This window comes from Sinohyriopsis cumingii, chromosome 1, assembly GCF_028554795.1.
Source record: "Sinohyriopsis cumingii isolate HCF-2022 chromosome 1, ASM2855479v2, whole genome shotgun sequence".
NCBI lineage: Eukaryota > Metazoa > Mollusca > Bivalvia > Unionida > Unionidae > Sinohyriopsis > Sinohyriopsis cumingii.
Window position 1 is genome coordinate 144,141,053 of NC_142961.1, and position 26,180 is coordinate 144,167,232.

Here is a 26,180-nt window from a genome sequence, read left to right on the forward strand (position 1 = left end):
GTCAAGCTGGTTTAATAAATATACCGATTTAAGACCTGTTAAATTCACTTCCTTTGGTTTAAGCCTTAGCGCTGTCAGCTTGGACATAGGAATACATCTGTACAGGTAGATTGAGTTAGACTTTCTGAGATTTCTTAATTTAATTAACTTTGATTTCAGGAGTAGTCATTGACGAGGTCCTTACAGAATTTTAATGTTGTAATGAGTGTAGATACAAGATATTTCTTTGAAGTCGCTAGACAGAACTTTTATTTGTTTTGAAAAATCTCACTAGCATACGACGTGTATGAAGAAACAATCATATAAACCCTTTGTTTAGTATTTATATGATAGTAACTGTATTTGAATTTGAATTGTTTTTGTGATATATGATATTTTACACAGACAACTATCGAGCATATGGGTTGATATGACTTGAGATAATTTCGCTAGAAAATTATATCTTTCCTTTTTTCAGTTGCTTACTGAGCTTTTTTTAAACAGTGACGGTCCTGTTCAGTCGGAAGAGTGAAGTGTACACTGTATTATGGGTAAAGTGGAAAAATGTACAAACCTTTCAGGCAATATATCGCATTATTTTCATAGTACAGTAGCTTCATGTGTTTGAAAACTCATAATGATATCGACATTTCAGCATTTGAGATTCATATGGTGTCCTTTTATGTCCTTGATACAGTCGTGTTATTATTATGTCATAATACATTCGTATTATTATTGCGTCTGTATTATTTCCTTAATCCACTCGTGTTATTATTTCGCCCGTATTATTTCCTTAATATTCTCGTTTTATTATGTTTTGTTTTTGTTGTTAAAACGTACTGATAAGAATGTGACGCTTTTGCTGTTGTTGTCGATTCGATCAAATAGATCAATAAAAATAAAATGAAATAGATATGGTATTTGTTATAAATAACGCACCCTGCATTAACTTAGGTATCTAGTGTATATTCTGTATGGTATGAGTAGACGTAACGAATTTCTCAAAGAATGAAATGTATGTTTACTAGGAAGTGATCGAACGAGTGGAACTATGGATACCTGTTGGCATACAGACGCGATCTACTGACTTGTTTGCACCTGATAAATACTTCCGCTTTCATATCAGGTTTTTACTTTGTACAGGCTTTTAAACATTGCCTACACTATTGTCACTTGGTTGTAAATGCTTGTGTTGGTATAACGGTACCAATTGCATAACCCCAGGTGGGCGGATCTTAAGGTGTAGGAACATATTTTATGACATGCATGCTGAGGTAGGATAGAAAGTATATTTATTTCATAAAACATCAGCATTGAGGTCTCTGAAAAAACAATTGGTACGGTGATACCTGTTATGCTACAGTGTCGTACATATAAGAACATAATGTCAATATGCCGTTCATGTCGTGACGCTCTTGACCCGCCCTACGCTGCATGGCAACGTTGTCCATTTTCAACTTATTATATAAAGGAGGCGCTCTAAGCAAGAATCTGACAACATTGGAGAGAGACTACTAAATAAACCTCTATCCACTTCTTTGTACAAAATGACGCCAATCCGCCACTGATATAACCAAGTTACTTATGAAAATCAACGATTTCTCCAATATAATTTTGGATGAGATTTATGCATTTAACAGCAAACGTGTTGACATAACAATCTTTTAAAATGTTAACATATCATGCTGGTCCGCTGTCGTGTTGACATAACAATCTTTTAAAATGTTAACATATCATGCTGGTCCGCTGTCGTGTTGACATAAAACTCTTTTAACATGTTTACATATCATGCTGATCGGCTGTCAAATGTTTCCACCGTTTCTGAATATTGAAAGACATTTGAAATAATTATCAACCGGGGGATATATACCCAAGGCCTGGGCTCGTAAGGTTACCCGGGCCGAACAACACGTTTTAATTTTATAACGGAAACATTTTGTTTGAACAAGAACTAGGAGAGACCCGGGTGTTTCTTACCCCAGGGCCCGTGATCGCTGTCTACGTCCCTGATTGTTGAACAGAATTTGACTGAAATTAAATGTGATCATTTTTTTATTCACGTCACTGTAAACATATGTTTACACAAACTCCTGATATTTCCGTCCATTTGGAAAATAGTCTGGTATGAAGAACAGTTTGACCTGTGTAATAATGTTAATCCGCGATCAATTAAAGTCTAGAATAGAATAAGTTACTGATCGTATCGAAGTCTTAAGTTTAAATGTATACAATTCATGACAAATGTCTTTCCTGAAAAGGTGACTTTCAAGTTTGTACGCTAGTGTAAATACCGTAGTCACTTTTAAGTCAGATCCCCACTTGCCCAGAGTTGGGTATTTGCAGTCCTTTAGGACTGATCAGCTGAATAAACATCATACACCATGATCTGCCGGCGCATTATGAAGCTGTACATCTGGGCCTCTGCTGTTTTCAGTTTGATCCACCTTATAAATGAGTATGTACGGCATGTTCATATACATATAAAAACATATATCAATTATCTAGATATGCTGGAAACTCCCAAAAATCATGGAGGAAATCTCACTAGAACATAGCCATCAAGAGAGAAACCATATCACGGGATATTTTGGTCAAAAGGACTTAACCGTGACCATTATATATATATGGGGGCCCCGAGTGGCCGGGTGGTCTAAAGAGCTAACCATTACGGATCACCCTTGCGTGGGTTCGAGTCTTGAGTTCAGCCAATTTGGGTATATGAGAAAGCTTACGAGTAGCTTCTCGTGAGCCGGTGGTTCTTTAGCAGCAGGGGGGGCGAATCCGACATTTTGTCCAATCGTCATTTGGCTTAATTGATACCTTCTGCACTCAGCGGATCCGGTGTCGTCAGCGCCCGGTAAAAAAAAAGACGACGTCGTCGTCGGGGGATCGTCCAATCGTCATTTGGTTTAATTAATACCTTCTGCGCGCCGATCCTAGCGTCGTCAGCGTCCGGTAAACACAGCGACGACCGCGTCGATGTCATCGCCCCCCCTGCTGCTAAGTGGCTACTTGCAATTTAACCGAATATTTGGTCAAGTCCGATACGATATCGTGTCCGAGGGTCATGTAAATTTATCGTTACAAATCCATGTGGGGTCGACTGAGCATGACTAAAAAAGTTTCGAAAAACATTAAAGTCCATGTCACCGCCGCACCATGTCTGCCAAATATTTCGTAGCGTGTGTGTATCAACGCCGTTGAATACAGCAAGAATATTACAGTTGTCTCTGATTACTTTTGGAATCTGAGTGTATCGTTGAGTGACATATATCACGTCAGTGTTTTTATGCCTGCCTCTGGAAAATATCCTAGCTGGGTTTTTTTGATTGTCTAACATAACATCATCGTACACGACTTAATTGTTAACGTCGCCATCAATATCATCGATACCCGGTGCATCATTGATATCTGTAATAAACTCGATGACATTTTTTTTAGCGATCGCTGATGCATTCTCGTTGAAATCTTTCAACACCTCGTAGCATCGTTGATCATCTACGCTAGGAGCAACCAAATACAACTTATCCCACTTCATCCATCTCATTATTAAATTGAGTAACAATTGCGTCTTGCCGGATCCAGATGGTCCGATGATAATCATCCGGATCGAGTTTGGTAGCGCTGCAACATGCTTAACTGGTTCTCTTGTTTTAGTCGCTGAAAAGTCAATTATATTCATGTCTCTATACATAAATTATGGATCTATATTGTGTGAAGTGTAGAGTACGTACTGGCACAAATGATATGACAACCGTTACAACAAGAAATAACAGATCGGCGCTTACTGGCAAGTGTGTACAATGCGGTACAAAGAAATTTAGATTTATTTCTATTAAACCCGGGGATGTTTTAAAAAAAAGCGAGGAGGTGATATTGCAGCCAAGTTATCAAAACTCCCCGGACCCCCGTGGGCAAAGTATCCAGGAGAAAAACACCTCCCAGGATATAGCTACTGTGGACCCGGAACGCGATTAGATATCAGACTCGATGATCAAAATCAGCCCAAACCCGGTGAGTATCCAATAAACGCTATCGATAAGGCGTGTCATGTTCATGATGTTGCTTACAAAAGTAGCGATCTGCAACAGCGTCATATCGCGGACGTAAAATTAATTCACGCGCTAAATGCTATTCCTGATAAATCCTTCAAGGAAAAATTGGCCTCATGGTTGGTAAAATCGGCCATGAAAGGTAAATTAATGATTGGAAGCGGAGCTTCTCGCGCTGGTAATTGAAAACGCTAGCGTTTATAATAACAATATGGAATCCATCTATTATTCTCCGAGAGGATACTGGAAGGGGAAGGCCGCAATTGGTAAGCTTGCAAGCGCTGCAAAGGTAACAAAGGCCACTGCGGCTAATTGGTTATCCAAACAGGCTATATGGCAAATCTATCTACCACCGCCTAAACAAATCAACTTCTCGCGCTTTGATGTCAGCGTACCTAATGAAGTTCATCAGGCTGATATACTATTTCTGCCGCATGGCAACGGTTACAAATACGCGCTAACTGTAGTTGATGTTGCAAGTCGATACAAACAAGCGGAGCCGTTAAAAACAAAGTCAGCAACTGAAGTAGCCGCTGCGTTTGAGAGAATTTATCGAAGAGGTCCTCTGCGCTGGCCAAATCTATTACAAGTTGATCCTGGTAGTGAATTTCGCGGCGCTGTTTTATCAACGCTGAAACATCATAGCGTCGCGGTACGACGAGGTCATACTGCGCTACATCGTGATCAGGCAATTGTTGAACGATTCAATCGGACTCTTGCTGAACGGTTATTTGGATATCAATACGCGAAGGAATTCATCCAAGAAAAACGATCTCGTGAATGAGTCAAAAGGTTGCCAGGTGTAATTGCAGCGTTAAATAACGAGATTACCCGAGCAATCAACATGAAGCCCAGCGACGCGATTAAATACGAGTATATACCCAGAGGATCAAAACTAGATAGCGTTTCCAAGCCGATTCTCGGCGATGTTACCGTGAGATATCTGTATGAACCAGGAGAGCTTGAAGGCGGTAAAAAAAGAGCTACTGATCCTATTTGGAGTGTTACCACACATAACATATCAACGATAACACGATCAACTGGTAGACCACCGATCTATAGACTGGATTCAACTGCCCCACAGCGGGGGTTTACACGCGAGCAACTACAAGTGATACCTGACGATACTCAATTGCCCCCGCGTGGTCTTAACTAGCGCCGTTGCGTCTATTACACTCAAGACAGGTCAACCTCACATTGTTTTTGACATGACCGAGACTGTTATCGATCCTGTCCACGGTAAATTGGCGAGCGTCTTTATCCGAATAGCGCCAGCGCATTACACAATTACAACTCGCGCAGTGATTATTCTGTTGTTGTCGTAACGCAATTATTAATTCGGCATCAATATCAAAACGCCGCTGTTTTTTTTTATCCTGTTGGCGGTAACCCGAGAGTTTTCTATCAATGACGCTTGCATCGATGGTGACTCCGTCACTGACTCCGTCAACAACAATTCTTCGAAGCTGATTTATCCTCCGTACTCGGGACACTGCAAGATAGACTAGATTCGACCATTCGATGCGATTATCAACTATCCAAACAATTGTGTCCGTGATGGTTAGTCCCTGCGAGGAATGTATTGTTGTTGCGTATCCTAGCGTCCACGGGGATTTATCAGCACGTAGCGCGTCCTCGACGACGCTGATATCAACGAGCACAATATCATTCAGCACGAGAATTTGTTTTTCTGTCCGGCCTGGAATCTCAACTTCAATGTTCTGCCGCCGTGTATCCGCGGGTCTATAACATAACGGCACTGGACGCGTTGGAAACTTTTCCTTATGCAACGTAAACAACTTCCGCTGAAGTGTGTCCCTGACTATCTTTCTACTCGCTACAATCAAATCGTTTGGTCTCCATGTTTCCCAGAATTCATTTAACGGCGTTTCCGGAATCACCTCGCGGATTATTTCACATTGAATTTTATCCGGCTGCAATCTGATTAATTTTTTAACCTCGCGCAGTTGTTCATCAAGTGCCCGGTAATCAGTATCGGTTTCTTCATAATAGTCCACAAAACCCTTTAACCAATCATGTGGACCCTCGCCGACAAATGGTGGTGGTTGGCCATGGTCGCCACACATTATCACCGCTGTATTCGCGCGCAGCAACCACTCAAGAAACATTTGTAAAACATCTAACGAAACAGTACATATCTCATCCCAGATGATAACCTCAGGAATAAATTTTTCGCCCATTCGATCAGGAGTCCACTCACCGCCGCTGTATCGAAAAAAGCTGTGATAAGTAACGGCGTCAACATTTCGTTGTTTTATCTCTCGCGCTAGTCTATGGGTCGGTGTAAGCACGATTATACTTGCCCGCGTTCGAAATAATTCAATTGCCCGAGTCGTCTTTCCTGACCCGCCACAGCCGCTTAAATAAACTGTTTTATGTCTACAAATTGGATCAGAACACGGTGGTGCATTGGACCACTCTGACAATTTATCACCGCGTAAGTAATTGTTCTCAACGGTGACATCTGCTGATGGTGAATAATCGCGTCGTATTTCATTTTTAATTCTCCATGTACCCCAACTCTCGTCCGGACTAGTAAACCCGGCTACGTTTTCCTTATACGCTACGTCAACATAAAACGAATCAACGGCTACTCTAACCGCGGTGTCGGGGAATCTATTTATCATCGAGAATAAATTGATAGCGGCGTAACCCAGCATAGACGCCCTCAAATGCGGGTATGCCGGGCTGTCTCCATCGCTGTAGGTAACAACTGTACCCAACCTTGTTCCATTGGACAAGAAAGCTGCTTCACAGTTCACGTATCTATTTTTTGCCACTGCGTCCTTGATTACGAAATCATATTCTGCGTCATCTATAATCAGCCGTGAGCAATATCGTTTGTAGTCGTGGTTTTTTCCACCTTGTGTGAACTTACCAATTATTCTTCTACCGAGATCTTTTGCCTCGCGGTTTCGTTGGTTGAATATTTTCCTGGACCATTCGATGAAATATTCCTCGTCGGCATCGATGTGTTTTCTGGATTCGTCAATTATGCTATCTAGACGCTCCGGTTCTGGTAACCAGACTTCAGTCTGCGCCCGGTATGATATAATCGCGTCACTGACAATCAACGAAACTAGCATTTTACAATCAATCATATACCGTAGCAGCGCTACTGGCAGCCACTTCTTTTCAGCCATGTGTCTACCGATCCAAATATAGCAACAGCGATGAAGTCCTGCTGCGAATTCAAATGATACTATGCGAGCTAATCCGGTTAAATCAAAATCAGGCAGTGGTCCATTAATAGCAACACGAGTCATTTCATGTCTGGGGTGTCCAAATCGTTTGAAATACTCAGCGGCGGATCCATACCCGAGAAAACTCGCTGGATAACAGGCAACCATATCAACCGAGATCATAGCGTCGCGGTTGTATTCAGTGTTCCATAGTCCACCGTGATAGTATTCCAAACAACTGGATTGTACATCCGGCAGAAATTCCTTGCGCGTTGGTCTCCACGCATTTTTCCTTGCTGCAACATGAGCTACAACCGATGGAATCGTAAAACAATTTGTTAGCAGTTGTTCATCATGCTCCTCAAATTCTATGGCGGTTTTTTTTCATCCTGTTGTGAAATGCTTCAGTGCGATATAATTCACCGTTTGGTCTTACAAACTGATCAAAGGTATTTGCATCGTTTTCAGCGCTGCGAAGTAACCACACTGATACAGGGTCGTTTTTACACAAGTAGGCAATAGCATCAAATAGTTTCCTCTCCGCGAGAAAACCATCCTTGGAGAATTCTTCGGGTATATACTTTACTGTTCTATCCCGTGGAAATATTGTGATCGCGGGCGTCCATGCGTGTTCGTTATGATCAATAATTTTGATTGGGGCCCCATTTGATTTATACTTCGATTCGTATAATACTTCACCGGTTATCGTTGTAACGGTTATTGGAAATCTCAACGATGTTTCTAATCTCGCTATGTCGCTGATGGTTGCTCCACGCTCTTTTACGGTTAGTTCCCACTGGTTGATTTTGCTACGTCGTAAATCAGTCAATTTGTTTCCTCGACATGCATTTGTAAAATGCTCTATTATTCGTTCTGCTACACAATTTATCCCAGTTGACTGTTTCATTGGTTTCAGTTTTCGGATATCAGGTTTCTTATTTAGCGGGTATATTCCATAAACAACTGCTGTTTCAGGATACGCTCGTTCATAGTATGGTTTGTCAATTCCGGTTAACAACCCCGGCTTGGAGTCGCGGCTGACAATGACTGTTTTCTTGTCGCTGAGAACTGGTTCAAATTTATCACGTATGATCCAATCACCTGATTCCACCCGGACAATGAATTTTACTCTGAAGAAATACTTTTTACCGTCAAGTTGTGATATTATCGTTGCTGCGCGGTTGTCGTTCATGGTAGCATCAACAACGCCATCAATTCGAAATGTTGACCAACTATGAGATGTACCATCACGCTTGAATTCATCGATACAATCGCGTATTTTATTTAACAGGGTTTTATCGTTTATTAACGCTTTTGGTACGTCCTTGAGGACTCTATCGAGATTAAACCTAATATTTTTCCAGGGCTTAATTGCTGCTAATCTCTCGAACTCATCCATATAATTAAAACAAGTATTTAAATAAAAGAATATAGTATAATGAATAAATGCAAATGGTTGATGATTGGGTCGACAACCCCGTGCAATAAATCATGTAGAGGTGAATTCTGCTGGTATCATTTACAAAGCGTTCGTAATGGTTCTCTTGGCCCCCTCCCGTGCTTGGTTTGCCACGTTGGTGTAAGAGGAAAATCGCAGTTGTGTATTAATTGTGGCGGAAAGCGATACAGAGAGTTAAAACGCTATTATGACAAACGAATAAAAAACGCCGTCATTGACCCCACCGCTGACTTCGTCATTAAAACCCCCCAAGACTACGTTGAAAGGTTTATAATTAAACCAAATAATGAATTAGACAAGTAGTATTATTATACAAATGGACCAAGAATTTCAGCCGCATCCTGTGCTCGTTAATTACGAGGCATCTCGCGACGGTGTTGTTAGAAATTGTAGACTGAAGAAACCGGTTGGCACCGTAAATAATCACGGGTATTTGATATTTGGTGCCGGGGGGAAAATTTATCTTGTTCACAGGGTGGTATTTGAAGCATTTAACGGACTGATCAACGACGGTCTCGTTATTGATCATATTAATAATAATAAGACTGATAATTCTCTTACAAACCTGCAAGCCATCTCTCAGAGTGAAAACAATAAAAAAGGCCAAACTGGCAAGTTTTCAAAGCAAGCAAGGGGCGTCAAATCGTTTGATACGTCAACGCACGAGGAAAAAATATTTCAGTCGATGAATGAGGCAGGAAAATATTTCGATATTTGTAGAGCCTCAGTTCGAGATGTTGCAGAGAATATAACTAAAACAGCGATCTCAAAAAAGACGAGCCACAGAATTCGATTTTCATATATAAATAAGGCCACCGGCGCCCATGGCGCTGACGAAGTCGCCATGACAGTGTGAAACGTTATTGTCTGTTCCGGAAGAAAACGAATTATTAAACACCTCGGGATTGATACGCGGGGTTTCATTTTTTTTTATTTAAAAACAAGATGTTTTATAAGAATAATGAATATCGAAGACATCAATAATATATTAGCCGAGATTTCAAAATTAAAAAATCAAGGAATTGAATTATCTGATGGTCTCGACAGTGAAAAAATATTATCCGATTATGAGATTATTAACGAACAATCGAAACGGGGGCGTTTCACCCTGGCCCGCGAGTACTTTTTTATAAAACGATTACAACATACGATTAATGAGAACCTGTACCACAATGACGCAAATGCATTCATTGGACTATTTACTGCCGTTGAAATAATACGAAAAAAACTCGGACGTGTTTATGAACGACGCCGGGAGATTTCTAGCAAGATCAAAAACATTAGAAGGATTATAGACGGAGCCCCCGATGGCACACTCGGCGGGAAATTAGAAATTGCTTCGCAATTGCAATAATGGTAGGCGAATCACTTACTACTCGGCTAGCCAGAGAGCGGCTAGCGGCGCTTAAAAAGTTCATACCGTTACGAGACAGGGTCCGAGAACAACTTCAAACACGGCAGCAAATGCAAACTGATTTTGCTGTTGGAAGCGAACAACTCTTTGCCCCGGTAACTAAAGCGACCAAAGATGTTACGGCGGCATCAGAACGGGCAATATATGGAGATATTCCTAAGGAAGGCGAACGGAAAGAGGCGCCTCTTTTTCCTGTACTTGAAAAGATAGCAGCAGAGACAGAACAAACACAGCAACGGATAAAACAACTTTCCAGTGATATAAAAACCCAACGAGAGTATGAACGATTAGCTGATATTGATGATTCTGAACAGGGTGATGTTGGTGAACTTCAAAAAATTTCCACTCAAAGAGGGGTTTCCTTTATGGATAAACTCACTGAAAAGGCTATAGCACAAATAAAACGACCTCAATTACTGAAATCCGACGAGTATAGGGTTTTTGGTAATTCTGCCGCTCAAAGCTATCATTCAAGAAAAAACTTTTTAAAAGACGAGTATAAAAACAGTAATATAAAACGAGATGACTGGGTTAATTAGTTGTATAAAACGAATAAAGAGATTGATCGCTTGGATACAAAAGAATTGGGATATAAAGAATTTAAAAAAGGAATTGATGATTATGATATACGACAACAACAAGAACAGCGAAAAGAAAAACGTCAAAAAAAAGCTGGTTCTAAAAAAACAAGCGGAGAGGGGTATCCAAGTGGTAGTGGTCTAGTTGAAAACGCTTGTCCTAATAGTGTTCTCAGTGATATATCACGGCTAGAGGTACTAATCGGAGGAAAACGAGCCGGAAATAACTCTCCGGAAATAATCAATGAGGCCGCTGATATTTGCAAGCGGTTATTTACGGGCGGTATCATGGACGTTAGTGCGTATCGAACGCTCATAGACGAGTTAGTGGACGATTAAAATTGTTGTTTTTTGACCGTTTTTGTTAATTTTTTGACCGTTTTTTTGTCGTTTTTGGTCGTTTTTGACAATTTTTTGAGGGCAAAAACCTCACGAAATCATTTAGAGAAAATCGATGTTTTTGCTGAAAAAATCGAAAAAAACGACTATAGGCAACAAAAAACGACCAAAAATCAAGAAAAAACCGGAAAAAAACCGGATTTTTATCGAGGGTAAAAACCCAAGGAAATTTTGATAAAATTTATTCCGGTTTTCCACATGACAGTGGTAATGGAGGAAATGTCAGTATTAATTTCTTATAGGAATTATGACATTTCCTCCATACTGATGATCGATTTTGTTTTGCAAAACTGACGTCAACCGTTTGCAAAATTATATAATATTGTAAATCCGCGTCAATTTTGACCGTTTTTGGTCGTTTTTTGACTGTTTTTAGCCATTTTTTGACCGTTTTTTGCCATTTTTTGACCGTTTTTTGAGGGCAAAATCCCCAGGAAATCATTTAGAGAAAATCGATGTTTTTGCTGAAAAATCGAATAAAAAACGACTATAGGCAACAAAAAATGACCAAAAATCAAGAAAAAACCGGAAAAAACCGGATTTTTATCGAGGGTAAAAACCCAAGGAAATTTTGATAAAATTTATTCCGGTTTTCCACACGGCGGTGGGAAGGGGGTGATCAATCACTGGTGATCACAATCACTAATTGAAAAACCGGTGTTTTTATAATAAAGATGATCATACACTACAACCACGATAAACCAGTACTCGTCTACGTGGTAAACTCGCGATTGCCTGTTTACCGCGCGTACTATGGAGATGGTCTCGGTAGCACCATTGCGGGGTTATTTACAAGAACGGCTCCAAAAGTAGCGCCGTTAGCCAAACAATTAGGAATGAAGGCTATTGATGTTATTCGTGATAAGGGTATTAGTGCTATTGGGGATGTTGCCGGAAAGGCGCTTTCAGCCGCGCGGGACAAACTAATGTCGTTGGTGAGGAGAAAAAAACAGAAACCACCGGTGATGCCATCAACGACGGTGATGCCTGCAAATGTCAGTAAAGTAATAAATAACGCCGTGGAAGAAAAATTAGAGTCGTTGGCGACTCAGTCATCCACCAACGCGCCCATGAACGCAATAGCGGGGGAGTGGTCTTAAACAGAGTTCAAAGAATTTACGACGAAAAAATCGCAATTGAAAACACCGACATGAATAATAATAGAAATGTTTGCGCGAACCGCTGACCCCGCGTTTGATATGGACGCCCCAGTGCGCAGGGATGATTCTGTCCGTGATTATCAATATTATTCTTATTATGCAGCGCAACCCGACCTACGATCGCGAATTGAACTTCAAGTCCAAGATACCAGTAAATATTTTCTGCCGTGTGAAGCGTTTATCGAAATTGAGGGAGAACTCGTGACAAATGCCGCCGATAATGCACCATACGCAAATGACAATCATGTTCGAGTTGGTTTCGTCAACAACGGTATCATGGCGTTATTTGAGAGCGCCAGATATCTTATTGACGGGCGAGAAATTGAGTCAATAGAACGCGAGGTTGATGTTGCAACGACGATAATTGGGTTAGCGAGATATTCGGACGATTATACAAGATCGGCGGGCCCATCTATGATGTTTGCGAAGGACTCCGCCGATAACGCTGACCATTTTCAGTACGTTAACGTGCTGGTAGAAAGAGATACCGCAATTGCTGATCAAGCTGAAGCAGCCAATCCAGATCGCAGAGCAAGACCAGGCGCTAATTTCAATATTATAAAAAGTCTTAACGATAATTACAATATGGGATTCGCAGCACGAGTAACAATGTTGCAAAGACCACGCCGACAGTTTTCATGCGCGATTCCACTCCATCACATATTTGGATTCTGCAGAAATGTTAGAAAAGTCATCTATGGGGCTAAGCATACAATCGCGCTAACGCGAAGGGGCGATGATAACAATGCAATATGGCGTGCTGCTGGCGTCGCTGCCGGTAAAGTCATTTTAACTAAAATGGCATTGTGGATGCCGGTGCTGACTCCATCAGTTACCACGGAAGCACGATTGTTAGCATTTATGGAACAGGGGGGAAAATCGTTGTTGAGTTGGCTAGCGGTAACAACTGATGCTAAAGAGGATAACGTCGCCGATACGTTTACATGGCACTTGGCGTCAAAACAGGGTGTTTCAGCCCCGCGTCATATATTCATAGCGCTACAGAATAGGGAACGATTGGGTAATCAAGAACGCAGCCATATGATATTTGATCAATTAGGAGTCAGGGATGTTTCGCTGAGAATAAACGGACAACAGGAACCATCCGAGGATATACAGCTTAATTACGGCGACAACCATGTCGCACGTGTGTACCATCGATTGCTTTCATATATGGGTCGTGATCAAAACGTCGACACTGGTTTGCAAATATCACAACTTGATTTTAAAAAACTGTATCCGATTTATTATTTTTCGTTGGAGCATCTTGATTTAACGAGACAATCCGTCGTTGATATACACTTTAGAGCTCGTATAGCCCCGGCTGGTGCCAATTATAGAGCGGTTGCTGTCATTCTCAGCGATAAATCAATGCTGTTGGAAGGTGTTGGCGGACGAATGAGAATCGTTGATGCACCAGTGGAAAACATGTAATTGAAAGCACAAACGCGTTTACAATAAAATGTCGTATAGTGTCGTCAGTGTAGAGTTGACTGATGGTCAAGTCAAGAAATTACGATCAAAGTCGGCTAAACAATGCGGGACCACAATAACGCTGAAGCCGTCACAGATGGCAGGTGGTAATCATAAGATATCGTTGACGGCGCGTCAAATAAAACATTTCAATAATGCGATGAAGAATAAAAAGGGTGTTCAAATAGATTTCTCGGCCGCAGCGATCAAAGACATGGAAAAGACCGGTGGGATATTTCCGCTGTTAGCTGCGATTTCAGCGTTGATTGCCGCGGCCGCACCAGCAGTGGCTAAGGCGGCGGCGTTAGGAGCCGTTGGTACCGCGGCGGGGATGGCATTGAAGAAGGCGACCGGGAAAGGCTATAAAAAAAAACGACCCGTAGCCGGAAAGGGTCTAAGACTACCGGGAACCCCGTATTCATGGTACTCGGGAAAGGGTCTAAGACTACCGGGAGCCGTTTATTGACCCGGGGGTCAATGACCCCCATGTCTAATTTTGATTTAATAGACGCCGCAAACGCGTTAGCGATAAAAACTTCAGAGGTGTTTTTATGAGGGATCAATTACCGGCGGCACCAAGGAATATTGAAACCGGCATAATTAACCTCGATGGGTCCTCCGGAGCGGGAACTCATTGGGTTGCATACGCGATTGATCCGCGTGCGATCGTCTATTTTGATTCATACGGGTTGGCCCCGCCGAAAGAGTTCATGCGGTATATCCGGGCGTGTTCAGCCCGGGCGTGTTCAGCCCGGGTTTTTTATTCCACGCTGCGAACACAGTGATTAAGTGACCCACCGATATGCGGCCGTGAGGTATTGAACGTACTCGCGGCCATTTCATCATCGCGGAAACCACCTCATGTGGTTGTAAACGAATACACTAGTGGGGTCGTAGAGGCCCGGCGGGTTAATTAGAAACGCTGTTTTTTTTACAATAACGATGATTGATATCTGGGGACGACCGGTTTCGGCGCTGAAAGAGTCCACGGAAACGCCCGCCACCGATGACATAAAAAAACTAATCGAGGATGAAATCGCTGATACGTTGAATTTAACAAGTGTTGACCCAGGTGAAATAGTTGTATTTCAAGACCGCCAGGGTAAATTGAAATCCAGTAATGTGTCGCTGGATGACGTTTTAACACGACGGCGTGATGCCGCCGAGGACACTATCGCGCTGTATACCAGCGACGGACGACTCAAACCGGGTGAACATATATCGGCGGTAACATTAGTCAAAGACGGTTTTATAAGGTTGGATAAATCGGTGACCGAACTTGACGCGCAGGTGAAAAAATCTGTCACCGAGGTGAAAAAATCTGTCACCGATATACAACTCACTACCGCTAGTTTTTTCGGGACCCCGACGGTAACCGAACCGAATCTTGCAACAATAAAAAATACTATTTCGGAGTTTACAACGCTGTCGGGCCAATTTTACACGTTACGAAAAAATTTTAACAGGGTTGATAGCGCCGTTGATAAATTCCTTGGTAAAAAAAATGTCAAACCGGATGAGATTACAATAACTATAAATGATATCACTGCGTATGGACAGGAAATAAAAACGATCAAACTTGATGTTGCAACGAACAGAAATGGTGTAGACGTGCATGAACGGGAAATAGGAATAATCGGCGCTAATGTTGCAACGATCATAAATAATGTAGACTCGCATGGACGGGAAATAAGAATAATCGGCGCTAATGTTGTAACGATCATAAATAGTGTAAACTCGCATGAACGGAAAATAGAAACAATTAAAACTGATGTTACAACGATCATAAATAATGTAGACGCGCATACACAGGACATAATGACAATCAGAGCTGATATTGAAGCGAACAAAAGGGGTGTAGACGCGCATACACAGGAAATAGGAACAATCAAAACTGATGTTGAAGCGAACAAAGGGAATATAGACGCGTATTGGCGGGGAATAGGAATAATCAAAACTGATGTTGCAGCGAACAAAAAAGGTATAGACGTGCATACATATGAAATAGGAACAATCAAACTTGATGTTGCAGCGAACAAAAAAAGTATAACCGAGAATACACGGGAAATAGAAACAATCAAAACTAATGTTGCAGCGAACAAGAATAATATGGACGCGAATTGGCGGAGAATAGAAATAATCGGAACTGATGTTGAAGCGATTAAAGACGGACTACCGAGAGTAGCAGAGCAATTCGAAAAAATAAAAACCCCTCATGAGGACATCATCAACACAGTATACACGATTCGGCATGGATCATTCGATTGGACTCCTACACAGAATACAGTAAATATTACCGCAACTGTTAAGGGCATTTATCGATTGACACTGGTTTCAATGATGCAGTTTAGTATATTATCGTCGAGTTCATCCGGGTTTAACAATACAATATCAACAATTATAGACAGGAACGCAACTGAACAGTTTACAATTTATGCCGTTGATGGAAATTTAGCCGGGGCAAACATCACATGGTATGTGGAATTTGTAGCGAATCTAATTAATTAAAAACACTAGCTCTTTTAAAATAAAAATGACCACCAGGGTAATTGAATCAGAGGTATCACCGACGTCACATCAATATCGATTCGATACCGCAAAAGAATTCTCCGCGAATTTGAAAACGCTTTCCGAACAATACCGCGCAAAAATAAAAAAATACTGCAGAAAAATAACCACCATCGACGCGGTCGTGTACTCGGTGTCGGGTATAGTAGCTGGTACCGGTGTTATTTTATCCACGGTAACCACGATAGCCCCGATCGCTGTTCCAATCGCTATCTCCGCGATGACAACAATTGCTGGAGTCGCCAACGCAATCACTAAAAAGATATCATCGTGTTTTCAGAAAAAACTCGACGAGTATACAGTAAAACATCAAATAGTATCCGACGCGTACTCGAAATTATCCGGGTTGATCTCGTTATCGATTGATAATTTGTTCATATCCGATGTTGAATTCTCCACGATGGTCCAGTTGTACAGCTCCGCGATGTCAAAAATCGAGGATTTTCAACTGGAAGCCGGAACCACCTGGTTGTTGAAATTAGACACTAAAAACAACGAATAATAATAATGTCGCTGAACCCCGAAGGGTTTCAATTACTTCAGCGGATCGCGGAGAATACCACTCCGGTACAAACAAATATGATATCGATAACGTCAACGAAACCCGAATTCAGTGTGAACTTCCCATCACCGGTTCCAGTGAAGGAAATAGCGCTGGCAAAATTGCGAGTATATCACAGTTGGCCTAATATCCGAGCGGACGCATTTAACGGACAACAACCTAATAACTCGCTGGTTTTTGCATGGACAAATAAGCCCGATGGGACCCCAGACTGGAATGAGGTTACAATACCAACTGGGTCATACCAAATAGAACAAATCAATAAAGAATTTCAGCGCAGGATAAAATCGATCACAGGAAAGGAATCAAAAATCGCTATTACGGTTCATGAACCGACGTTATCGTCGACGATTGAAATAAGCACACCGGGGTATATGGTTGATATTTATGGTAGTTCAATAAGAACCATACTAGGATGGCCTAAGAATCCACCTCATGAAATCGCCGCGGACAAGCAATCGTATCATGAGATTAATCCCAATTATCGAATTGATTTATCTATTATAAAAGGCGCGTTATTACCCAGCAGGTTTGTATTTCAAGACAGGAATAACATGCAATGGCATTTTCCGTATAAGCAAACTCCTAAATTGTCCGACGCGGCCAGAGTTGGTTTAAATGATATCACTGATGCGTTTGCCGAGATTAATCGTTATTACCAATTACAACTAGAACAACTACGGGAAACAAAAGCACAAAAACACGTTGAGGTGTTAAATCAACTTATATCAGACATGGAATATATCAATGAACGAATCGTTAAAACAATATCCGATAGCAGCGATGATAACAAACAAAAATTCCTAACCGAGTATAATATCGCAGAAGCCGATTTACCCGATTTTAGGTTTCCAGGATACAACGCGCCAGAACTAAGAAAGTCTCTTAATGATTTTCTCAATCCATCAACTCATATCCTCAGACACGATAACGGAGATGATGGTAGGCATATTGCCCCGTACAACGTAAATATCGCATCGGTGATAGCGATCAATCTAGTGTGTGATGCTATCGAAGGGAGTTACCAGGTGGATACCAAGCAATCAAATCAGGCTCAACAGGGGTATATCCTTTATTCATTTTCACCAACAGCCCCTCCGGGATTCTTAATCGTTGAGAGTCCAATTAATCCGGTCTATATGCGATGCCATGATCGGTTTTTAACGAGAATTAATTTTAGAATTACCGATCAGTCAAATAACCTAATTGATCTGCAAGAGGAGGAGTTAGTGATCACTCTGTTTGTAAGATCATAGCAGCAGGGGGGGGGCAATGACATCGACGCGGTCGTCGATGTGCTTACCGGACGCTGACGACGCTGGGGATCGACGCGCAGAAGGTGTTAATTAAACCAAATGACGATTGGACGATCCCCCGACGACGACGTCGTCTTTTTTTTTACCAGGCGCTGACGACACAGGATCCGCTGAGTGCAGAAGGTATCAATTAAGCCAAATGACGATTGGACAAAATGTCGGATTCGCCCCCCCCCCCCCCGCTGCTTCTTTCCGTGGTTTACCCAGGTGCTTCCTTTACCATTTATATTGGCCGCCATGTATAGCCTATCTTGTGCTGAAAAATGGCGTTAAAACCTACAACAACAACACTTTTTTCCCTCAGGATGAAATGCATGAAATAGTCTGGTTCCCTGCTTTGTATCATCTCTGCCATGCACTCATCTAGACGACTAACTACTTAGGGGACATTTTTAAATAGTTACGGGCTTGTGAAATTGGCCTTTCAGTTAAGGCCGGATATAACCAAAATTTATCGTATTTCAGATTCAAAGTATCTGGCCATGACCTAATAAACGTGAAAATATTATTTTGTTATGATAAAGCTCGATTGATTTTGAGAATGAATTGGTTCAAAACGTATATCGTCCCTTGTATATGTGTATATTGGTGTGAAGCGCAATCTATCAAGGCTTTATTCGTGTTTATCCACAGAGTAAAACTGTATAGTCCTTTAATTGTATATACATTTGTGTGAAACATGCTACATTAACTACATCAAGGCTTTATTCGTTTAGATACCGTATCTTCCCTAAACTTTGAGTTTATTGGTGTGAATGCTTCATTCGTTTAAATACCGTATATCCCCATAACTTTGAGTTTATTGGCGTGAATGCTTTTATCATTTAAATACCGTATCTTCCATGAACTTTAATTTTATTGGTGTGAATGCTTTTATCGTTTAAATACCTTATCTTCCCTAAACTTTGAGTTTATTGGTGTGAATTATTCATTCGTTTAAATACCGTATATCCCCATAACTTTGAGTTTATTGGCGTGAATGCTTTTCTCGTTTAAATACCGTATCTTCCCTAAGCTTTGAGTTTGTTGGTGTGAATGCTTTTATCGTTTAAATACCGTATCTTCCCTAAACTTTGAGTTTGTTGGTGTGAATGCTTCATTCGCTTTGACCTACAGAGTAATACTATCCTGATTTTGTAAAGGAGTCCTGGTAATATATGCTGTAATTACTGGGCCCGTGGAGTCCCGGTAATATATGCTGTAATTACTGGGCAGTGGAGTCATTGGTCATATATGCTGTATCTACTGGGCCCGAACCGCTCCGGTGGCCTAGTGGCTAGAGCGTCCGACTCGGATGCGGGAGGTCGTGGGTTCGATCCCCGGCCGAATCATACCAAAAACTTACAAAAATGGTACTCAGAGCTGCATCGCTTGGCGCTCAGCATTAAGAGGTTAGTGTTAGGACTGGTCGGCCTGGTGTCAGGATACTTTTACTGGGTGGGACATCATGCTACATATCTGAGGCATGATGCCCCAGTGCTAGACATCACTATAAACTGTCACACTGCACACATCATAGCGATATGACTGAAAAATTGTTAAAGCTACGTTAAAAATCCAAATCACACACACACACACACACACACACACACACACACACACACACTTTACTGGGCCCGTGGAGTACCGGTAATATATGATGGATTTTCTGGGTCCGTCGAGTCTAGATAATATGCCCTGCTTCTAGTGGACTCGTGGAGTCCAGATATATACGCTGTTTTTACTGGGATCGTTTTGCGGAAGACGACTTTGTCAAGGAACGCAAGTAGTATGACATGATTCGTGTTTTTAATACGAGTTCATTGTTTTGTTTATGAGTACAATGTTTTAAGGAATTCTCTTCGTGAGAAGCAAAACCTTTATATAAATAAGGAAGTTAGAGACATATAAGATCTTTTCTCAGCGTTCATTAATGTAAAACGCAAGGAAAAATACAAGCAAGTTTAGTGAACTTTGGTCTACTTAAGTCTTAGTAGTTGTTATATTTTGTTTCCACTATACGCACATTTTGTTTTCCATTACAATTCACCTGAGTTCTCAATAGTGTGATGTGTTCTTTTTTATTTAGGTTTCTGGTCACGCCTTTCTATAGTGGATTTTTTCCACAGAAGGTGAAGCCAGATGACAACAGTTCACGTCTCTGAGCAAGTGCAAGTGGAAAGAGAGAACAATCAGGTAGGAGTTCAGGAGAATGGTACCGATAGCCTGCAGCAAAATGTCAGTCATCGTGACGGAGAGTCTGAAATCTACAGACTGGATTACAGAAATCTACAACAGGAAACAGAATACCTCGTGGAGACCATTCAAAAGTTAAACGCACAGCGTGCGGACATTGATGAACAAATAAGGCAACTTCAAGAACAAGATGCGCAAAGACGTAATCACAGCGGGTATATAATTTCTTCCCTGAATTACGAATACTTGGAAGACAAGAATAAATTTTCACAGATTAGAAAGATAGATCAAAACCCTAATGTTTTAAGCAGCGTTGAAGTCACAACTGGTCAAACCAAAATACTTTTTTTTAAAGCAAAATGTTCAGCAGAATTCACTCCCGTGATCCGTGGTTGAAAGTAGAAAATGTTAAACACACATCTCTCCAACTAGTTCTTGAAGACTTCTGAATTTTTCACTGCATTTTAGATCGTTACCATATATATATATATATATATATATATATATATATATATATATATATATATATATATATATATATATATATATATATATATATAACTTCTGTAAACCTCTAATCCCCCGGGAAAAAAAACGCATCACACGAAAACTTACACACAAAGCAACAAAAACAAGTAACATGTAATTCAAATATTGTAAACGGTACGTATGTAATTTTGTAAATATTTCAGAGAACAAGACTTGAATATTTCTCTGGCTACCAAACTCGGTGACCAGATCCGGAACGTCGTTTCCGGGACGACAGAAATGCAAGAGCGATGCGACAATTTTCAGTCTGTGTGTAGAGAGCAGGAGGCCATGATTAAACGTCTGAGGAAGGAGAATGGCAAGCTTCATTCCAGGGTGAGAGACAAAGATGCCTTCCTGAGGCAGCTTATGGAAAAGTCCACAGAGCTAAAAGCCATAAGAAAGGATCGTGATCGACTAGCCACGCAGAAGAAGGATCTGGAAGAAAAGGTGGTGATCCTGAAAATGGAACTTGGTGGAAATGTGATCCAAATCTCAGAGTTAAGACAGGAAAAGGGCAATCTGCACGCTCGTTTGTTGGATATTGAAGAACTGAAACGCCGATTGGAAAGAGAACAACTCAAGGTAAGGAAGAGGTTTTTTTTAAAAATTCCTGAATACTTGTGTATTATATGTTTCCCTCATGATTCCATTTTTGGCGTATTTTACAACTTCACAGAACAGTTCATCCGACAATATTTTGGTAGAATTTCTTCTTTACTTATTTGACCATGCTTTACATTCCATCAAATCAATCACAGTACAAAATTTATACAGTATTAAGATTAAAGTTCATGAAAAGAAACCAAAGTTAACAAAATTCTGATAAGTTTATGATTAAAAATTTTGTTCTGTGTATAATTACAGAGTGTTGAAGCTGCTAAACTATGAACTCGATTTTGAATAAATCAGTTATATTACCATCTTTTGAACAAATATAGAAGAATTTATATTTATTATCCGCTGTTTATTTTAGTCCCAACAGTTAGAAATACAAGTAGGCGCTCTGAAAGAAGAAATCGAAAAACAGTCACTGCTGGCAAGAGTTCCGACTGTTTGTTGTAAGGATTCCGCAGTCCAGTGCCCAGATCATGTCTTCCCTATTCCGAGTATCCAATCCAGACAAAGGACCTAGTTCTAATTCCCTACAGAAACAATAATCCCAGTATATATTGAACTCCATGGAATAGTCCAAGGAATATAAAACAACCATATCAGACAGATGTACAATTTGGACAGAGAATTGTGAGAAATCTTTATCTACAGACAGATGAACAAAAATCACCGCAGATATTTCCCAGTTTGTTTGTTTTGTTTTGTTTGTTTGCTTTGTTAGATATTTGAAAGGGTTTATGAATTATTTTATTTTTGGCTTGGGTTTATTTAAATGACACAAATATTACCTCATCTTATTTACATGTTTCCATAGCAACATACTTGAACACCTCATTGCCAGCAATACAATGTCTTTCCAGGAAAACAACAATATCTTATGTGATAAATGGATTTTCAATTTGCCCGCTTATGTAAAACTCGGTACATTTCATTTCGACATGATCGCGCGTTCTATACCAACATACCAAAGTAGAAAATACTAGATCTAGGCACTCATACCAGCCGATACTACACTTGGACACTCCTACCAGTTGATACTAGACTTGGACTCTCATATCAGCTGTTACTACACTTAGACACTAATACCAGTTGATAATGGACCTAGACACTCACACCAGCTGATACTAGACTTGGACACTCATGCCAGCTGATGCTAGACCTAGACACTCATATCAGCTGATACTACACTTAAACACTAATACCAGTTGATAATAGACTTGGACACTCATATCAGTTGATACTAGACATAGACACTCATACCAGCTGATACTACACTTAGACACTAATACCAGTTGATAATAGACTTGGACACTCATACCAGTTGAAACTCGACCTAGACACTCGTACCAGCTGATACTAGACCTAGACGATATGATCTACAATATTTTAGAATTCTCCAAACTAATGAAGACACTTACAAATACATTTTTTGTCCCATATAACTTACTCTTATCACCCATACCATCAGCTGACATCAGACCGCTTTAAAAGCATCATTCCCGTTTAATTCCTCAGACAGATTTAAAAACATAATCCCTGTGTCAGTCCTCACAAATGTAAACAAACGAAACCTCTGCATGAAAATAGTTTGACGGAAAATGTAAATAGTTAAATTTTACGAGCACTCAACCGTCATGGCAAAGCAAATAAACTCTGTTAGCGAAGAATTGCTGTGTCATCATAATGACAAAGTTCGGATCAAGATTAGTTTGCTTTTCAGAGTTGTCGACCTTTATCATTTACATACTCATCCTTTAAGAACTCAAGGTACTAACTCATTTCTCATGGTAAACCTATGTAAACACCATGATATTCAAACTTCAATAACTTTCAATTTCTGAGTGCTCGTGGTCAAACCCATATTTGCTAGTATAGATGCCCCCCTAGGATAAGCTCTCAAACGATTATTTGTACCAAAATCTAACTTTCTTTATCTACCAATCTTGGCCAGCCAAACCCATATATACTTTGTTCTATGTTCACCGATTTCCAGAATGGTTCCCATTTTTCAATACCATTAGTACTGTGAGTCATTAAAATGTTTTTTTTTTCTTTTTCTACTGCACCAATTGTGTTGTTATTTGTGTGGCTTTATGCTCTTTTATTAACCAATTGTTTGGCAGTCTGTATCCATCATTGCTTTTTTTTTCTTGTATGTGAGTTCTAATGTAAACTGACAAGTATTTCAACATATATAAGAAAGCAAACTCTGTTTCACGCTCTTTACAAATATACACATATTTATTAACGGTTTTATGATTTCAGCTTAGTGAAAGTCAGGGAAATATTTATATTATTTAAATTTCCCAAAATTTTGGTTGAGAATATTGTGAGTTGTCTGTGCTACGTGCAAAAGTACGAATTATTTGTATTATTTACTTTAAAAAGAACAGCAAAAATAATCAGTTTTTTAACATTTCTGTACATATTGTGTAATTACATTATTGCATGCATACTTAAGAATTTCTCACCATGGGCCCTGACAATCAAGCCTTTGGAAGCACATTATGATATAAAAGTACGCATAGTCAGCAGTTCCTACCAATAGTTTTGTCTATTATTTTCTTGTTAAAATTGTTAGAATTCTTCCAGGCTCAATGGACGAATAGACAAGTGTATGAACGGTGAATTGTACTCAATATTGAGGATGCAGACAAACAACGGAATAGCTTGAGCCAAATCTACACACACAAAAACGGAATCGGTTGAGTCAGATGTTCACAAGGAAGAGCTGAAGTCAGATGTACACAAAAACGGAAAATCTTGAGTCAGATGTATACACAAACGGAATAGCTTAAGTCGGATGTACGCAAACACGGAATAGCTTCAGTCAGATGTACACAAAAACGGAAAATCTTGAGTCAGATGTACACACAAACGGAATAGCTTAAGTCGGATGTACACACAAATGGATTAGCTTAAGACAGATGTACACAGAAAGCGGGACAGCTTGAGTTAGATGTAAACAAAACACGGAATATATGGAGTAGGATCTACTAAAATTGGAATAGCTGCTTGAGTCACATCTAAGCAAAGGACGCCAATATCTGGTTTTACACTTACTTCCCCATGTATCGAACACGAGACTATGTACATACAGTATACTAAATTTACATGGACTTGTTTCGGCCCTATCTTGAAGGCAGCAAATGGGGGAAACATACATTTCTTGCTATCCTAATGTACTTTTGAAGAAAATATGAAGCAAAATATTGGATCTATGCTCATCGATTTTGCCTATCATCAATACAAAGTAAGCCATCTCAGTCTAAAAGGTCTCCACCGACTTCGCTACAAGCGAGTCAGATCTGCTGTTTTATGCAAAATCGCTAGTACAGAGCAGTTTATATATTCCGCATTAAAAGTATAACGGAGCATTTCAATGATTAAATAATGGTCATAAAACGAAAGTATCCACAAACTTGCATTAGAATATGTCATTCTAAGAAACTTTTGGAGACATTACAACTTATAGGGGTACGTAAATGATACACAATATAATGGAATCCTTGTGTGTAAGTTTGACAGAAGTTCTTCCGATTTTGTTTACATATCCTGTACTGAGTACAATTCACAGTTCGTGCTCTAGTCTGATATGGTCGGAAGTGTCATGGCAAGATCTTCTTTCAAGACCTAAACTCTCAAACTAAGCAGAAATGTTGATAATTTTAGAGAAACCGGAACCAGAATTATGCATGGTTTAGCTTTATGTTTAATAGGTCACTGCATCTCATATTATTTCGACCTCGTTTGAACTGATGTTACAAGAATGCTTAATTATTCGCCTTGTACTTGAACTTTATATTCCAACATATTTTATGATCTGAGTGAATAAATAATATAGTGTGCATGTTTTTATTATTTCTTTCTCCCTCCATCCCTCTCTCTCTCTCTCTCTTTCTCTCTCTCTCTCTCTCTCTCTCTCTCTCTCTCTCTCTCTCTCTCTCTCTCTCTGCACGGACTTTTAGCGTTCGTTGTCTGAGTTCGATGATTAAGATACATATTTTAATATTGGATAGAGAAAAGAATGAGTTTGAAATGATGTGCACGCAGGAAGCAAGCGCTTAAAATTTGCTGCCTCGTTACTGCAAAAGGTTGCCCTTCCAAATTCGACTCCCATCATAAAACGTAACGCAATTCACTGAGGAAACAAAACTTTTATCTTCACGGTAATGCATTTCGCTGGGGAAACAAAACTTTTATCCTCAACGTAGTGCTGGAGAAACAAACGTTTTATTTTCAGTGTTATGAACTTCACTGGGGAAACAAAAGGTATATCCTCAAGGTAATGCACTTCACTGGGAAAACAAAAATTGTATCTTCAACGTTATGCACGGGGGGGGGGGGCTGGGTAATAAACGTTTTATCTCAACGTAATGCACTGGGGAAACAAGTTTTATCTTCAAAGTAATGCACTTCACTGGGGAAAGAAAAGTGTTATCGTCAACATAATGCACTTCAGTAGGGAAACAAAAAGTGCTCATATAAAGAGTTATTCAGCAAAGGAAAGAATTTGTCAATAGGTTGAATAGGATGTCAAACTTCTCACGATTCGCATGAAACCCCCGGAAAAATCACAAAACAAAGAGAGGCCATATTACCGGTTGTTTTTGGATACAACATCTCACCATGACAGCGTATATATCTGCATATGTGAGTGAGAAGTTTGTGTGTGAAATCTTTTCATACATATTTATGT

The 26,180-nt window shown here is 40.2% G+C and overlaps 1 protein-coding gene across 1 annotated transcript; it reads left to right on the forward strand.

Annotated features, from left to right (window-relative positions):
- Positions 1–25,329, forward strand: LOC149808073 (uncharacterized). Its single transcript, XM_089973320.1, has 4 exons — positions 1–105; positions 20,232–20,553; positions 21,031–21,451; positions 21,843–25,329. Exons 2-4 carry the CDS (start codon positions 20,285–20,287, stop codon positions 21,999–22,001), a joined length of 849 nt encoding a protein of 282 aa, XP_089829446.1. The 5' UTR covers positions 1–105; positions 20,232–20,284; the 3' UTR covers positions 22,002–25,329.
- Positions 25,330–26,180: the final 851 nt, after the last annotated feature.

Coding starts and splice junctions, on each gene's coding strand:
- LOC149808073 (XM_089973320.1), top strand. CDS start 20,285: ATGACAACAGTTCACGTCTCTGAGCAAGTGCAAGTGGAAAGAGAGAAC. Junction 20,554..21,030: donor CAAAGACGTAATCACAGCGG/GTATATAATTTC, acceptor TAAATATTTCAG/AGAACAAGACTTGAATATTT. Junction 21,452..21,842: donor TGGAAAGAGAACAACTCAAG/GTAAGGAAGAGG, acceptor TGTTTATTTTAG/TCCCAACAGTTAGAAATACA.